The sequence below is a fragment of the Seriola lalandi genome, unplaced genomic scaffold (assembly GCF_002814215.2).
Source record: "Seriola lalandi dorsalis isolate HSWRI2012SDOR001 ecotype SW California unplaced genomic scaffold, Sedor1 jcf7180002054566, whole genome shotgun sequence".
Classification (NCBI taxonomy): Eukaryota; Metazoa; Chordata; class Actinopteri; order Carangiformes; family Carangidae; genus Seriola; species Seriola lalandi.
Window position 1 is genome coordinate 463,083 of NW_019525119.1, and position 14,834 is coordinate 477,916.

At 42.2% G+C, this 14,834-nt stretch overlaps 1 protein-coding gene across 4 annotated transcripts in view; it reads left to right on the forward strand.

Moving 5' to 3' along the window:
- evi5b (ecotropic viral integration site 5b) overlaps window positions 1-14,834 on the forward strand; it is a 34,569-nt gene that overhangs the window by 11,111 nt on the left and 8,624 nt on the right. For 2 of the 4 annotated variants that reach the window (XM_023416499.2, XM_023416501.2), the window contains exons 3-18: window positions 2,481-2,670; window positions 4,998-5,222; window positions 5,397-5,471; window positions 5,592-5,717; window positions 5,813-5,956; window positions 6,586-6,675; window positions 6,982-7,079; window positions 7,574-7,634; window positions 7,730-7,783; window positions 8,885-8,917; window positions 9,328-9,480; window positions 10,325-10,456; window positions 10,575-10,715; window positions 11,027-11,185; window positions 11,524-11,670; window positions 12,134-12,229. In XM_023416499.2, the coding sequence (XP_023272267.1) occupies window positions 2,481-2,670; window positions 4,998-5,222; window positions 5,397-5,471; window positions 5,592-5,717; window positions 5,813-5,956; window positions 6,586-6,675; window positions 6,982-7,079; window positions 7,574-7,634; window positions 7,730-7,783; window positions 8,885-8,917; window positions 9,328-9,480; window positions 10,325-10,456; window positions 10,575-10,715; window positions 11,027-11,185; window positions 11,524-11,670; window positions 12,134-12,229 (1,924 nt within the window). Of the gene's footprint in view, window positions 1-521; window positions 676-2,480; window positions 2,671-4,997; window positions 5,223-5,396; window positions 5,472-5,591; window positions 5,718-5,812; window positions 5,957-6,585; window positions 6,676-6,981; window positions 7,080-7,573; window positions 7,635-7,729; window positions 7,784-8,884; window positions 8,918-9,327; window positions 9,481-10,324; window positions 10,457-10,574; window positions 10,716-11,026; window positions 11,186-11,523; window positions 11,671-12,133; window positions 12,230-14,834 lie in introns of those variants that run through there. The other 2 variants (XM_023416504.2, XM_023416500.2) reach the window with 2 other exon arrangements.

Sequence of the window (14,834 nt, forward strand, 5' to 3'; positions counted from 1 at the left end):
AAAGCTCTGTTGAATGCAGAGGTCAATGATTCATTGGTACGCCCACAACAGCCATTGCACCAGTATGCCAAGTGACACTTGCTGTGATGTTTTTCCTCAATAGGGAGGATCAAAATGAACCAGCAAAAAATGTTTAATTTTCCCCCTAATATCCTTTATGAAGGTCTGAGCAGATGCCCATCTGGTGAACAGAAGTCACAGTGTCAAGGGACTCATAGTTAATCTGCCCTTTGACCCCTGTCTCCACCCCAACACGTAAATACACAGCTGGGCCCTTTCACTGGACATTTTTCTCTGCTTCCACTCTTTGCTTCTGACTGACAATGCAGTCTCTTCTTTTCAAACCACCCTGTAGCAACATACTAATCGCCGCCAAACAAATCTTATCGTTTTGTCATCAAGGTGTTTGTAGGACAGGTGCAACAACAGAAGGGAGGAACTATGGCATTCATGTGTGTATTACAGTTACTGTGATGCATCCTGCGCTTGCTTGCCAGGTGTTTGTGTGTTTGGTGAGGCCTTTGTACCCTACAGAGCAGATAAAAAGCACAAGCATTGAGTAGCGTCACACAGACGAGGAAGGCCAACGCTGCTACAATCTGTAAATCAGACATGCCACCATGCCAGAATTCGTAGAAACCAGAGACATGAGGAGTACATCATGAGTTTATCTTGGTAAGGTTTAGAGTATTTCATGACTTATTATGCTGCTGTAATGAACTGCAAATTGAAGTCATGATGACGTTTTAACTGCCACACTCTTTAAAGAGAATGTGCTTCTTATTATTTGGCTTTTTGTCTTTTAGCTCAAAGTTTACTCTCACTTTCGTTTTAATTACGTTCTTTGATCAAAACTAATTAACTTCAGTCTATTTGTATTTTGTGTTCTTCAAGCCTCAGATTTGTGTTTGACTGCTAGTGAATTATTAGCAGATCTGTAAGCATGTTCAGGTTCATGTGTAGCACAGGCTGGTATTGCAGTGTGTATAACCAGTTGTGACAGGATGACAAAAATTCTTGAAAAACCAACAATTCCAGCTAAACTCTAGCTAAAAGATGTACCTTTTATTCACGTTTTAGCTCCGTGTCAGAGCTAAATACAAGTGAAGAAGGTCTCTTGCTGACTAGTCTTTCTGTCTTACTCCCTCCCACTCGACCCAAATTTGGCTGTAACCCTAGCCATTCTAGGAGCATGCCCTGTGACGTCACAGGCTCCAGTGCAGAGGCCTCTGCCTTTTTCCGAGATCAGGTGTCTGGGCCTTTGTGTGTCTTGTCACGAGCCCCTCTTTGCAGCACAGGTTGGGAGTCGCTGCTTCTTTTCTCTGCACAGTGATCCTTGATCAGGTCACTCTGTCAGCAACCCCAGGGACAAACTGATAAGGGTGATAGAGTGCAAGATTAAACTGCTGGGAAAACACATTTCCCCAGCGAGCCGCTTCCTATGCTGACCATAGATGAAAACACTCAGTGAAATAGACATAATGAGCGAGGAACTATTTTACTAACCTCCACTGGATCTCCACTGGATAGGCTTTTTTTGTCCACTTAAAGCAGCTGCCAGTAGAATTTAAATGAGTGCCAACTCTCTTTCTTAGTAGAAAGGCTTTTATATCCCTTTTGTACAGTCTTTCAGTCTGAGTACAACAGTATTGTTTTTAATGTCGGTATTAGCCTGCTAGTTGTTGTGACAATTTCAATAAGAGGATTTTTGGGAGGCTTGCATCAATTAAGAATGTAGCAGCTTATGATCACACTACAACAGCTGATGGCTGCTGATAAACACTTGATAACTGGGCCAGCTGTTCTGGTGTTGTTCATTCAGTCTCAGGCCAATTATTGAACCAGGTGTGAATTTTTAGACTCTCTGGTGAGGGGAATTATTTGCTAATTGACTGCTAATTCTCAGGCTCTGACAGCCAGTCACTGTTGTGCAGCAGGTTATTTTACAGTCATAAAACTGTAGGGTTGAATTTCAACACTGTTTGTCTAAATTATAGCTTGTCCGGCATTCAAGATGCAGCAGAATGCAACAATGATCACCAGCCAAAAAATCTCTGGTTATAAGTTTTGTGTATTTACCACAAGGCCACCATGACGCTCCGATGAGGACTCTTTTTTTTGCGTTGGCCTTGTGTTGCAGCTGCACACGCGTTCTGATCTGCAGAATATGTAGCCCGCCTGCTCTTGCACTGGTTGAATTTTGACCTGTATTTATGCTGATAATTTGATTTCAAAGCACCAACACGGACCATAGCACTGCAACATATTTAGTCAGTATGTTGAAGTTGGTAAAAGATCAAAAACAATTAACACTGTGTATCAGGAGCAGACATGTGTTACTCGAGCGAAAGCTAGTAAAGAAACATTACTGAAGTTATGACTGACCGAGACATTCATATAAGTTTTATAAGATTTTTTTGTCAAGGATTAAAATATTATTATTTCATTTATTTATTACATCCAACTTAACTTGACCACAGGCTGTTGGAGACGGACAGCAAGTCGCTGCGCTCCATGAATGGCTCCAGGCGGAACAGCGGCTCCTCCCTGGTGTCCAGCTCCTCCGCCTCTTCCAACCTCTCCCACCTGGAGGAGGACTCGTGGATTCTCTGGGGACGAATTGTCAATGAGTGGGAGGAGGTGCGCAAGAAGAAGGAGAAGCAGCTCAAGGTGAGACCAGTGCACATGACTACCTGTGAAGTGACAGCCAAGTCCTGTGCAGACATGCTTAAGAGCTTACTGAAACACGACTGCATTAAGAGCTTACTGCGACACATTTGACCCGGCTGCTGAAGAGGAGGTTAAGACAGTGGAGCTATAATTTTAGACATTTATTTTTGTCTGTGTCTTTGATAGTTGCCCATTTGATAAGAATGACATTATTCCAGGTTCCAAAGAAAAGAGACAGGAGCTCCCATGATACTGTTTCTGCAGTGAAATGGCTTGAAACTTTATAGTAAAAGATACAATCTGTCTTTCTTGTGACACACATGTTTCAAGCTCTGGCTTGAATGCTACAATGGCAATATCTGTTTGAATGTTTACTTGGTCCAGAAATAATTGCTGAGGTTATCTTTGTCCTAAGTGACCCTGTAGTGTTGTCCTCGGACTTGTTATTTTAGTTCCTGACATTTGAAGCTAATTTTAGGTTCCTTGTTTCTACAGTTACTCTCAGAAGTCTCGTGATAACAATATGCCCAGTCACTGTCCGTGGTAGTTTGATTTAAACTGCACATGCACAGTGGAAATTAGAGTAAACACGGTGCCCAGAAAAACCTTAAAACCCTGTCCAGTGCTGTGTTGGACAACCTGATAACAGCCATGGCAGTGACTCAGCATGGAACCTGTAGTTTCCTGATGTTCAGCTGCTTGTTTGAAAGCTTTCTACTGCCGCTGCATTATAGTTCATTGGAAAGATGTTCAGTGGGATTGATACCAGGATTTGGTTGGCTAGCTCATTAACGCCATGCTCCCTGATTGCCTCAAACGGCTGCACAAAAACAGGAAGCATCTTTTTGGTCCATTCATTTTTTAGCTTTTAAATTGCAGTCCAGCAGCTCTACAGTCATGGTGACACTCAAAACTGCATCCTGAGCACCTGTAATTATGTTTTCTCATAGTCTGTCACTCTTTAAAAGCAGCGTATGCAAGAGATTGTTGATATTTGAACTCAACAGCAAAACAATTACCCCCCTCCCTTCAGTGCTCCTGTACAAGCTCTGGCCCCCAAATTCACAGACGCACCTTGCCAAAGCAACAACCCAATGGTGGAATCCAGATTATACAGCACGGAAGCGGATTCTCTCTGGATTTGACAAAGAGTGTATTATATTAGAATCACTTACTCTTCCTTTTAAGCCCATTGTTTGTGATCCATGCACATACAAAAACATGTGTGGACATGGAATTGCTGTCTCATGAACCTGTTCCTTGTCCCTGCGTGTGTAAATGGGGAAGTGTTGCGAAGGACCAGTGAACATGCATGGGTGTTACTATGTAATTTAACAGAAGTAGTAAATAACAGATGGGTGCAACCAGCCTGGAATATTAATCATAACCGCGGAGGCCTTCACAGATTTGATGTTTTCTTCCCATTGGTTTACAGAGAAACCCGGTTTCTGTTGCATGAAGGAAGGAACCTTCTTTGCTTGTCAGCAAAACCACTGATGTGTTCATGTTTTCAGTACTTCGTATTTCATTAAGACCTACTACTGTTCAAGAGAAATCTAATTAGTTTAGTGAATGTCTGATTAAACATTAGATTTATAATACACACTTTTAAAAAAGGAAGAAAGCAGCTTTCCTTCACAAATGGTCGAGATATGAGACAGTGTATTGTTCCAGCACAAAGCTCGGTTTGTCTTGTCTAACCTCTGAGAGGGAGGGGGATCTCCTGCTGAAAGCCTGTGTGGGTGGACCTCTGCTCCAGATGCACCCTGGACTGACCAGATGCATGCACACACACACACACACACACACACACACACACACACACACACACACACACACACACACACAGTTTCTCTGTCTTTCTCACACTCACTCACTCACTCACTCACACGCAGTTAAGCACACTCCCATCACAGCAGGAAAGACCAGTGTTCCCTGTCAGCACAGGAAGTTGCTTAATCAAATTGTATCAGCAGAAATATATGGAAACAAATCACAGTACCAAGTGCCTCACCGACAAGGTTGTATTTGGCAGTGGAAATCATATCATGATGAGATGCACGCTGTGTTAAAATGAGAAAATAAGTACTAGAGGGCAAAGCATGCCCATGACTCTGTCCTCCTGTAAGAAATACAAGTGTTGCCCTTTGCCTCCACATGAGGCTGATCTGTTTTCTTACACTTTTACACTGTCTTATCCACATTGTCTTACTTTCAGAAAGGAACGAAGACCACCCTCGAATCCCAGTTTAAATCCCTCATCAATGTCGTCAAAGATCAGGTAGATTAATATCACTTTCACAAAGCATCTTTTTCTTTTACCATAGGATCTTGTCAGAAAAGGGATTCCCCACCACTTTCGGGCAATAGTGTGGCAGCTGTTGTGCAATGCCCAAAATATGCCCATCAAGGATCAGTACTCTGAACTCCTGAAGATGACGTCGCCCTGCGAGAAGCTGATTCGCCGAGACATCGCCCGCACGTATCCCGAACACGAGTTCTTCAAGGAGAAGGACAGCTTGGGCCAGGAAGTGCTCTTCAATGTCATGAAGGTGAGTCTCCATTCGTGATAACTCGTGATAACCGTATGCCCAGAGGAAACCTCCTTGTATGCAGATAAACTGATAATCAAAGCAGTAACTGGTAAAAAAAAGTGCAAGTGGAGGAGTCTTGTGCTCCTGTGACCATCACTGAGACTTATCCGGAGCTAATTCTTCTTACCTCAGGCTTATTCTCTGGTGGACCGTGAGGTCGGCTATTGTCAAGGGAGTGCATTCATTGTAGGACTGCTACTCATGCAGGTAATAATCCATCTTCACCGCATGTACAAAAACACACTGATTCACCAGCTTCCAGCAAATACTTGGACATGTGTCACTGAACAACAAGACAGATTTTGAGGTTGCTGTTATTTTTTCCAGATGCCCGAGGAAGAGGCTTTCTGTGTGTTTGTCAAGTTGATGCAAGACTACAGATTACGAGAGCTCTTCAAACCCAGTATGGCTGAGCTGGGACTCTGCATGTACCAGTTTGAGTACATGATCCAGGTAGACACCTCACACGCTGTAGTGAAAGGTTGCTGGGAGGTATTTTAAGAGTTGTCATGTACGGTAGTAATGGCGTGAATGGTTTTCCCTCACAGGAGCAACTGCCAGAGCTGCACATGCATTTCCAGGCTCAGAGCTTTCACACCTCCATGTATGCCTCTTCGTGGTTCCTCACCATCTTCCTCACCTCCTACCCTCTGCCCGTCGCCACAAGAATCTTTGATATCTTCATGTGTGAGGTCAGTTAAAAGGAACCGTGGCTGTTCTCAGGGGCAATCACCTGCCTTGAATGATACCCTGTTTCTACTTACATGTGACAGTCTATAAAAACAAAAAAGATATTTTTGTGTATTTGTCATTCTATTAATTTAGTTTGCATCATACTCCTGTGTTCGATCGCTACAGGAAACACTCTCATTTAATGACTCTATTTAGCTCTTACAATTTTTTTTACTTTTGCTTGTTTCTGTGACATTTACTGAATGTCACTGCGGCGAATAGCCTCAGGAAACTGTCTATAAAGGAGGAAGGAAGAACTCCCACATTAATGATTTTCAATGAGAAAAGCTGTAAGGTTAACATTTATTCTACAGCTTAAAGAATGACTACATACAGTATAAAGTACAACTGAAATGGAAGTTGACTGTCATGAATAGGTTATCCACTAGCGCCACCTGCTGGAGAGAACAGAAACACTTCAGTTCAGGTTTAATAGTCACTGTGAGTTGTTTCAGCACTCCAAAGAGACCTGTTGTAACACATTTTTAATTCTCAGTCCATTTAAAAACCCATTTCACACACACTGACCATCACAGAAGCGCTTTCTAAAGCTGACTCCTCAGTGATTACTGGTGATCTCTCTCCTCAGGGTCTGGAGATAGTTTTCCGTGTGGGACTTGCCATCCTTCAGATGAATCAGACTGAACTCATCCAGCTCGACATGGAGGGAATGTTACAGGTATATATCAGCATAACCTTCACATAACTTGCCCTTCAAGCGGCTCAGATTTCTGCTGCAAAATGTGCAGCGCCCTCGAGGGAGGAACCTGCACCACACCCAGTTAATTGATACTTGTATCCTCCCAAGTTATACCTGCGCACATGCTGACATTTGAAAAAGTGCTTTGTGGTCAGAGAAACACCTGCCTCGAGTGCACACAGCTGTTTTAAAGTCGCTGGGTGTGTGTATGTGCGTGTGTGTGTGTGTGTGTTTGTTATGGGTGTGTGGAACTTATCCTGCCTCCTTTTCTTTACTGTGCTCCAGCACTTTCAGAAAGTCATCCCACACCAGTTTGACAGTGGACCAGATAAGGTCATCCAGGCTGCTTATCAAGTCAAGTACAATGCCAAGAAGATGAAAAAGTAAGCACAGCCATCACTTAATCAACGCATATCACTCTCCCTTTTTTTGTTCATGCATTTATTTTTTCACATTCTGATGTCTCATCTCACTGTAATCTGTAATTTTTCAAATAAAATGAACTATGAATTTGGTGCTAATTATTATAAGATAATTGGGAAAATAAATGTTTTTTCCAATTTTGAAGTTAATCAATTGAGCTCTGCTTTTATTTTCCATTCAATTTATACATGGTTATAGAGGTCTTTCCAAGAAATGTTTTTGAAATAACTTAAGTTCAAGTGTTTCCTTATGTTTTTATGTTTAAGTCACTTTTAAAAACTCTTGACTATCGGCAAGCGTGTAAAACAAATTTACAGACTTCTAATCTGTTTTTATTACTGTTGTTTTTTTCAGTACCTCAGCCCACAGTAGACAACTTTTATTAGGGTCTTCTGATTTGATGAGCGGCACTGATGTTGTCTTCAACGATTCTGTTCATTTTTTTTTTTTTCAGGTTAGAGAAAGAATACACTACAATCAAAACTAAAGAGATGGAAGAGCAGGTGGAGATAAAGGTGAATGGAGATCGCTGATTATTTGTGTACTGTGACACAGACCTATTATCATGATGTATTATGCTAACATGATTTTGCAATTCCTTGTTGTGCAGAGGCTGCGGACAGAGAACAGGCTCCTGAAGCAGAGGATAGACACACTAGAGAAAGTGAGTGCGTCGGTGTTTGTCACAGGTGCTCCGTCACCAGACAAACCAATGTCACACCGCTCCCTGCTCATCAACATTACATTAACTCATCCAGCTGTGTATGCTCATACATCATGCATCTCCTCCTAATGACGGACTCTTGTCTTTCACTAACTGGGCTGTGTTAGCTGAAAGTTTACATGTTAAACCATTGTTGACTGGTACGGTGAATTTTCTGATTGTAGACGAAGTTACTATCAGAAACAGGAGCTGGATTTGTACTTGAAGTTGTCTTGGTGTCATGGTGACGTTCTGGGTGGCTTGAATAACTTCATGTAGAGAAATTTAAAATTCACCAGACACCACTAACTGAAACAAAGACTGTTAACAAGCCTGTCTGCAATGTGAAAGTGGCAGCTTGATGCTGTTCAAGTCGATACAAAGCACTGCATGCCAATTGCACTGTTTGTATCATTCTGCACCTTTTGTGTCTCTTTGAATGGGCCCTACTGCTGCCAGGTAAAGGCACCATGCATGAGGTCTGCCATGGATAGCAAGATGTCTGCTGCACTGCGTTTGTCTAAAGGGAGGAACACTGTGGTCTAAACGAGTCCATTATTTAAAACCAGCTTGAGGCTGCTGCTCTCTGATGTGACTCTGTCACTTAACTCCCAGGACCCTTTTAACTCTCCACTAACCGAAATCGTTCAAAAGCTTGGATGAACCACATCAAAGCCCCGCGCTTCTGTGCAGTTAAACAAGCACGTAGCTCCCTAACACTGTTAATGTGCTGCTGTTTTACCAGACTTCACTTTCAACTTTAACTAGAGCTGTCCTGTGCTGTTTCCTGTCTGAAACCTTTCACTGTGTTGTCAGCACCGCATCATTCTTCACTTTGCCACGAGCTCATTTGCACCTTTTTCACCACACCTGCATGCAATGTTCCTTTTCTACCCCTGAATGTAAACATCATTCTACACTCTGTAAACAAATATTTCAAGAGGGAAAATGAACATTGCATTTCTTCTCTAAAACAATCAAATGTTCTTTTGTGTGCTTTAATCTGTCCTCTGGATTGTCTCTTTCTCTCTACTGTCTTTTGTTGATATTTCTGTTTTGTAGGAAAGTGCTTCCTTGGCAGATAGATTGATCCAGGTATATTCCTCATTTTCTCTTTGCCTTTATTACTTTTGTTGCACCTTCCCTCTTCTTTCTACCTCTCTTAGCATTGCATGCTTATGGTTAGCACAATGAAGGACACAGTAAAAATCGAATTAATTCTAATGATTATCTGAATTAAGAACTAAACCAGATTAAATTAGCTGATAACAGCTTTGAATATGTGCATGTGATACCACATTGTGGCATGTCAGACGAAGTAAGAGACTCAGAGATCATTCTGAAGAAAGCTAATGAATCCAAATCACACACTACTAGATTTAAAGCAAGCATGTCCTTACAAAATGCAATCCTTCATCTTCTCTGATTTGCCCACCCACTCCGCCCACTCGTTTCACTTCTTTCCATGCTCACTTCACTCCCTCCTTGGTTGGTTATGTCCCAAGGGACAAGTGACTCGAGCTCAGGAGGCAGAGGAGAACTACCTGGTCAAGCGGGAACTGGCCACAGTCAAACAGCAGAGCGAGGAGGCCAGTGCTCAGCTGGAGCAAGCCAAGAAAACCATCATGCAGCTGCAGCAGCAGCAGCAGCCACAAGCGGTAAGGAGGGCCACAGAGTCCCCAGTTGGCAGGTTGCAGTGGTGATAACAGCCAAGGCTTATCCTCAGATCCTGCCTAGTCTGTGACAAGAGCAGCGACATTCAGACTGGGATGTTTCCCAGATCAGTTTGTGATGTGCAGTGCCATAAAACCCCAGGTTGACCATTTTACAATTATGTGGTGGCACCGACGGCCGGACCAGTAAGAACATGTTTTCACCAGAGTTTCGGATGTGTCACGCTTATCTGTCTCCCCTGCAGTGCTGGCACATATTGCTTAGCAACAAAATCCAAGCAGTGGCTGACGAGAGCTTTTCTCACTTAGCACATCGGCTTTGGGTAATGATATGTTTTGGCATGCATGAATTCAAATTGGGACACGGAGAGCTAGGCAGTTCAGCCGCCATTTACAGTCGTGGATGAATTTGTAAGCAGTTGTCTCACAGGCTGGTAGATTTCACACTTGGCATCCTGTTCACATCACATATCTCTTGACCTAGCATTCTTAATTATTGATGGTTGGATTCCAGATGGTAATGTGCAGGCATTACCATGTTTTACATAATTTGCTGTCTTGCTTAACACTGAGCTGTCATGAATTATTTATGTGAAGGTGAAAGACAAAATGGTTGATACCAGCTGAATTCTTTGTGTGTGATTGCGTTGTATTGTGTATTTTTTCTACCACATACATACACACGTTTAATGGACTGTAATAATTTTGGGACGTTGGGTTTATATTAGACGAGGTTGAAGTTTTTGTTTTTCATTAAATGCCAACATTGTGGTTGCACAGGTTTCGATATTTGTTGTCTCTGCTCACTCACCTGTCCCATTGATTATAGAAGGGAGCCCCTCGCTACTCTGAGGAGTCTGTCCTGCAGCTGGAGAGAGAGCTTGTGCAGGCCCGACTGAAGGAGGCAGAGTCCCAGTGTGCGCTCAAGGAGATGCAAGACAAGATCCTTGATATGGAAAAGGTGAGTTGCCTTAGACACTGCTCTGCTTTAATCTCAGCCAGTGCGCAGTATCATAATGTGAAATGGCTCCATCACTGTAGAGTTTTAAAACACACCTTTCTTAACACGCCTTCTTCAGAGGAACACGTCGCTACCAGATGACACCAATGTGGCACGACTACAAGAGGAGCTGATTGGGGTGAAGCTAAGGGAAGCAGAAGCTCTGACTGGCCTGAAAGAGCTGAGACAGCAGGTCAGAGACCTGGAAGAGCACTGGCAGGTGAGCGCCAACATTTCAGAGCACAACACAGTTTCAGTACCCAGTCTTTGTCCGACTTTTTTTTTTTTTTTTTTTCACAAAGTTTGTGGAATGCAAAAGGAAAAAAGGGAAGTTTTTAGCGCAATCTGTTCATTTAATGAGTGATGGAAAGGTTTCCTCATGGTGGGAATTGTTCATTCTCTGTAAATAATATTATAGAGAGTACAGTCTAGACCTGCTCTAAATGAAAAGTGACCTGAGTTGACTTCAATTATGATTTGATGCTATAGAATTAAAAAAATTGACTTGAATTGACCAACACGTCTCCTCAGCGTCACTTGGCACGCACCACTGGTCGCTGGAAGGACAGTCCCAAGAAGAACGCCTTGAGTGAGCTACAGGACGAGCTGATGACTGTGAGGCTGCGGGAGGCCGAGGCCCAGGCAGAGCTGAGAGAATCACGGCAGCGGATTCTGGAGCTGGAGACACAGGTCAGAGGTCACATTAACCTGATCAAGCTCATTTGACCCTCCCTCGTAATGCAGTCAGTCATAGAAGATTAAAGGTATATTGAGTATGGACACATCAATTAAGGTGGATGTGCAGGATGTCTAAAGGAGTGACTTCTCCACCTGTATTGTCACACACTGGCCTTCAGATGGCAGCAGTCATCTGCCAAACAGTTCAGAAAGAAACGTGTGAAGCTGCCGTCACCAATCATCACTTTTGTGCTTCAATATATGTGAACATTTTTGGAAATGTCAAGGTTAAATAAATAAATATAAATCGTTCAGTCTTTTTTTTAAACGTAACGTCTTTGCCCACACAGAGTCAGATTCACGGCAACCATCTGCGACGGGCGGAGCAGGAGGGTCGCAGTCTCCAACAGCGCGTGCAAACACTGACGGTGCAAAACAAAGATCTGCATGTGCAACTGCAAGAGATTAAGCGGAGACAAGCTGAGATTGAATGCAAGGTACATGTGCACGTCATGCTGCTAATCTACAATACACATTATGAGCACCGAGGCAAACCACTACAGCTCTGTTGTGGCGTAGTCATATGTATTTAGAAAAATAAGACCAAATTGTCAGACGTCTTCTCCTCTGACTCATATTTAGATGTAAAAACATTTGATGTGACAAAATGTGGTCTGTAGTCTTTTAATGAGTCGGCCTCCAGATCCAGAAGGAGGAAGCAACTTGTGATAATACCTCAGTGCTGATGCTGTTAGATTTCTGTTGAACACCTTAACTCTCCCCACCTCTCAGGAATTTCCCTCTGTAAGATTCACTCATCCAGAAATACAAAATACGCATATGTTTTACAATACATGATTTTACACTGGCCATTCAGCTTCTCTCGGGCCGGTGTTGAAATGTCGTCTTCAGCTCCTTTTGCTGTTGCCTGAGAGCTTTGTCTGGTTTGTTTTTCTGCAGAGTAAGGAAGAGGTGATGGCAGTGAGGCTGAGGGAAGCTGACAACATTGCTGCTATGGCGGAACTCCAGCAACAGATCTCAGAGCTTGAGATCGAGGTAAAGTCCCAACACACACCTCTATCTGTCAATCTGTCACACTCCTGCCTCTGCATCAACTGTTAGATTTCCTTGACTCCAACCTACATTTAACATAACATTTACAGTGGAAGGAAAAAGAAAAAACACTTTTAAATTTACCTCCATTTCTGCATAAATTCTTCTTGAAATGTGGTGAGATCTTCATCCAAGTTACAATTATGAACAAACACACTCTATATTATTATTATTATTATTAGCAACACACAGATCTATTGTTCTTGTCCACATTGAAAACATCAATTAAACATCCACTGTGTAGCCTGGAGACAGAATGTGAATGGCAGCAACAGAAGCTAATTTGAATCAGGACTTATCAAACCTGGAGATTAGAGGTGTGGGTTAGAGCCACTTTGACGTATTACAAAACACTTTGTATATGTTTGCTATTCACAAGAAACATCTGCTGATGTGAACCAGGTCTTGCAAAAGAGAGCACAGAAGAAGATTTAGAATCAACTTTTTTTGATTTGCATAAAGCTTAAAAGGGTTACAGAGTCACCCAATTAAGCAGCGGCTTTCCTGCTCTCTAAGAGCTCCTTGACTCTCCACAGCACTACTGGGAAAATGTTTAGTTAGGTGATGTAGCAGAACAATGACCCTAAACATCAAAGTAAATATACTACAGAATATAAATGTGCTCAATAAAGACACAAAAGATTATAATTGCCTGTGTGATATTAACTCAGGAACACTGTGTTTGTTGACATTACAGTGTTTCTTCCTGCACCTTCACCCAGCTCTCCCGCTGCTGTGCTCTGCTCTCCTCCACTTTGTTTAACAACTCCTCCCTGTCTAATGTTACGTGTCTAATAAGATTACATTAAAAGTGTGAGTAACGCAACGCTAACAGTGTTATATAGTTTACACTCACATCACATCTGATTACAAGTGTGAACGTTAAAATACTATTTTTTACCTAACCATCATCATTTACGAGTCAGTAAAAGGCTTATGATGCTACCTGACTAGCGTCTTCTTCATCTGTTGTCTTTCTCTTCTTAGAGAAGTATCTGAACAAGCTCATCTGAAAATGCAGTCAGCAGTTAATACATAATGACATGTAGATATTAGCTTAATGCTATCAATTAGTTTACCCAAGTTAGCGTCACTGAGTTGGCTAATAAGTCTACCTTTCGCTGCCTTACACTTCTCTGACTCTGACCTGGTGCCTGATGTGATGTCACTTTCAAGGCCGAGCTCTCGCGAGTAATTAACTCCAATAGGATCCCCCAACCACCCCACTCCCTCCCTCCCCTCTCCCCGCTGTTGCGCTCATCATCACACAGTCTGTGCTGTGAAGGTGGAGAGATGTGGCGGTGGTGCATTTGCGAGAATTAAAAAAAAGAAAAGAAATTTGAAGGCGTGGCGGCTATGATTTCACAGTGGTAGGCCGCCACTGCTTAATGAATGTAGAGGAAACACTGCATTAGACTTAGATGAAGATCAGATTACATTTCATCACAAACCAGGTTATTCTAAAGGTTTCACACACTTTTTCTTGCCAATGTGAACTTCCTTCAGACAGACAGAGAAATATCCTGCACAGGAATGTGTGTAGTGACCAAACTGAGTTACTGTATATTATTATTTTAGAGGGTTTGATTGGTCAGTTTGTTTGATAGTGGTTATTTCACATGATGGATTTCTGTATATGTAGTTCATTCTTACTCTTCTTACAGACTGTGAAAGTGCGAGCATCTGAATCTGATAGTAGTTGATGTCTTGTTTAAACATGTTTCCGTGGAGACACCAGTGTCAAATCTGATCAAATCACGCCCACACAGTCCTCATGAAGCAGACTACCTAACTGTGGTTTGGTTAGTCACAAATATGTTATGTTACAGAGAAATGCTTTACATTGAAAACTTACACACTGAAACTGTGTGTAGGGTACAGAGTGCAGATACGCGTTTACAAATGACAGTAAAAGCAGAAATCTGCCTCAAAACAGAATTTTTTTTCCCACACATACTGCAAACCTTTCAATCAGATCGACAAAGGACGTGTTGCATCACATACACAAATTTTCTGTAGTTGCTCTGCAAGAAATGAGGGCGTCTTATTTTTTGTTATCTAGTTCATCGTATCTCAGAGCCGTGAATAATTTGTCCATTTGTATTTTTGGTAAAATGTTTTGGAACGGTGTAGATGAAGACTCTTTCGGTCACAGTACCTCGCATATAAACTCACTCCCGGTGTGAACGCGTCTCGACGAACAAGAGTGAAGAAAACAGTATTTATCCCCAAACAAATGTAACGTTACATACAACAAGGGTGACCAAAACAAATACAGGCCTGTTCTTACTGCACCAACACTCAACAGTAATGATTGATAACAGATAAAATAATGTTGTTTGAGGGCTCAACACTTTTCATATGACTAAATGCGCCAGGGGATAAATGTGAATAAATAAATGTGGATAAATATGAATCTTTAACACTTAAAATTGCTTGTTTCTATGTTGAAATCGAGATTAGCTTTTACGTACATCCTGTGTATTTCGAAGACTCTGTTGCCTCTGTTCCTGGTAATTGGTTTGTTGGTTGTAAACTGGGGACTTCA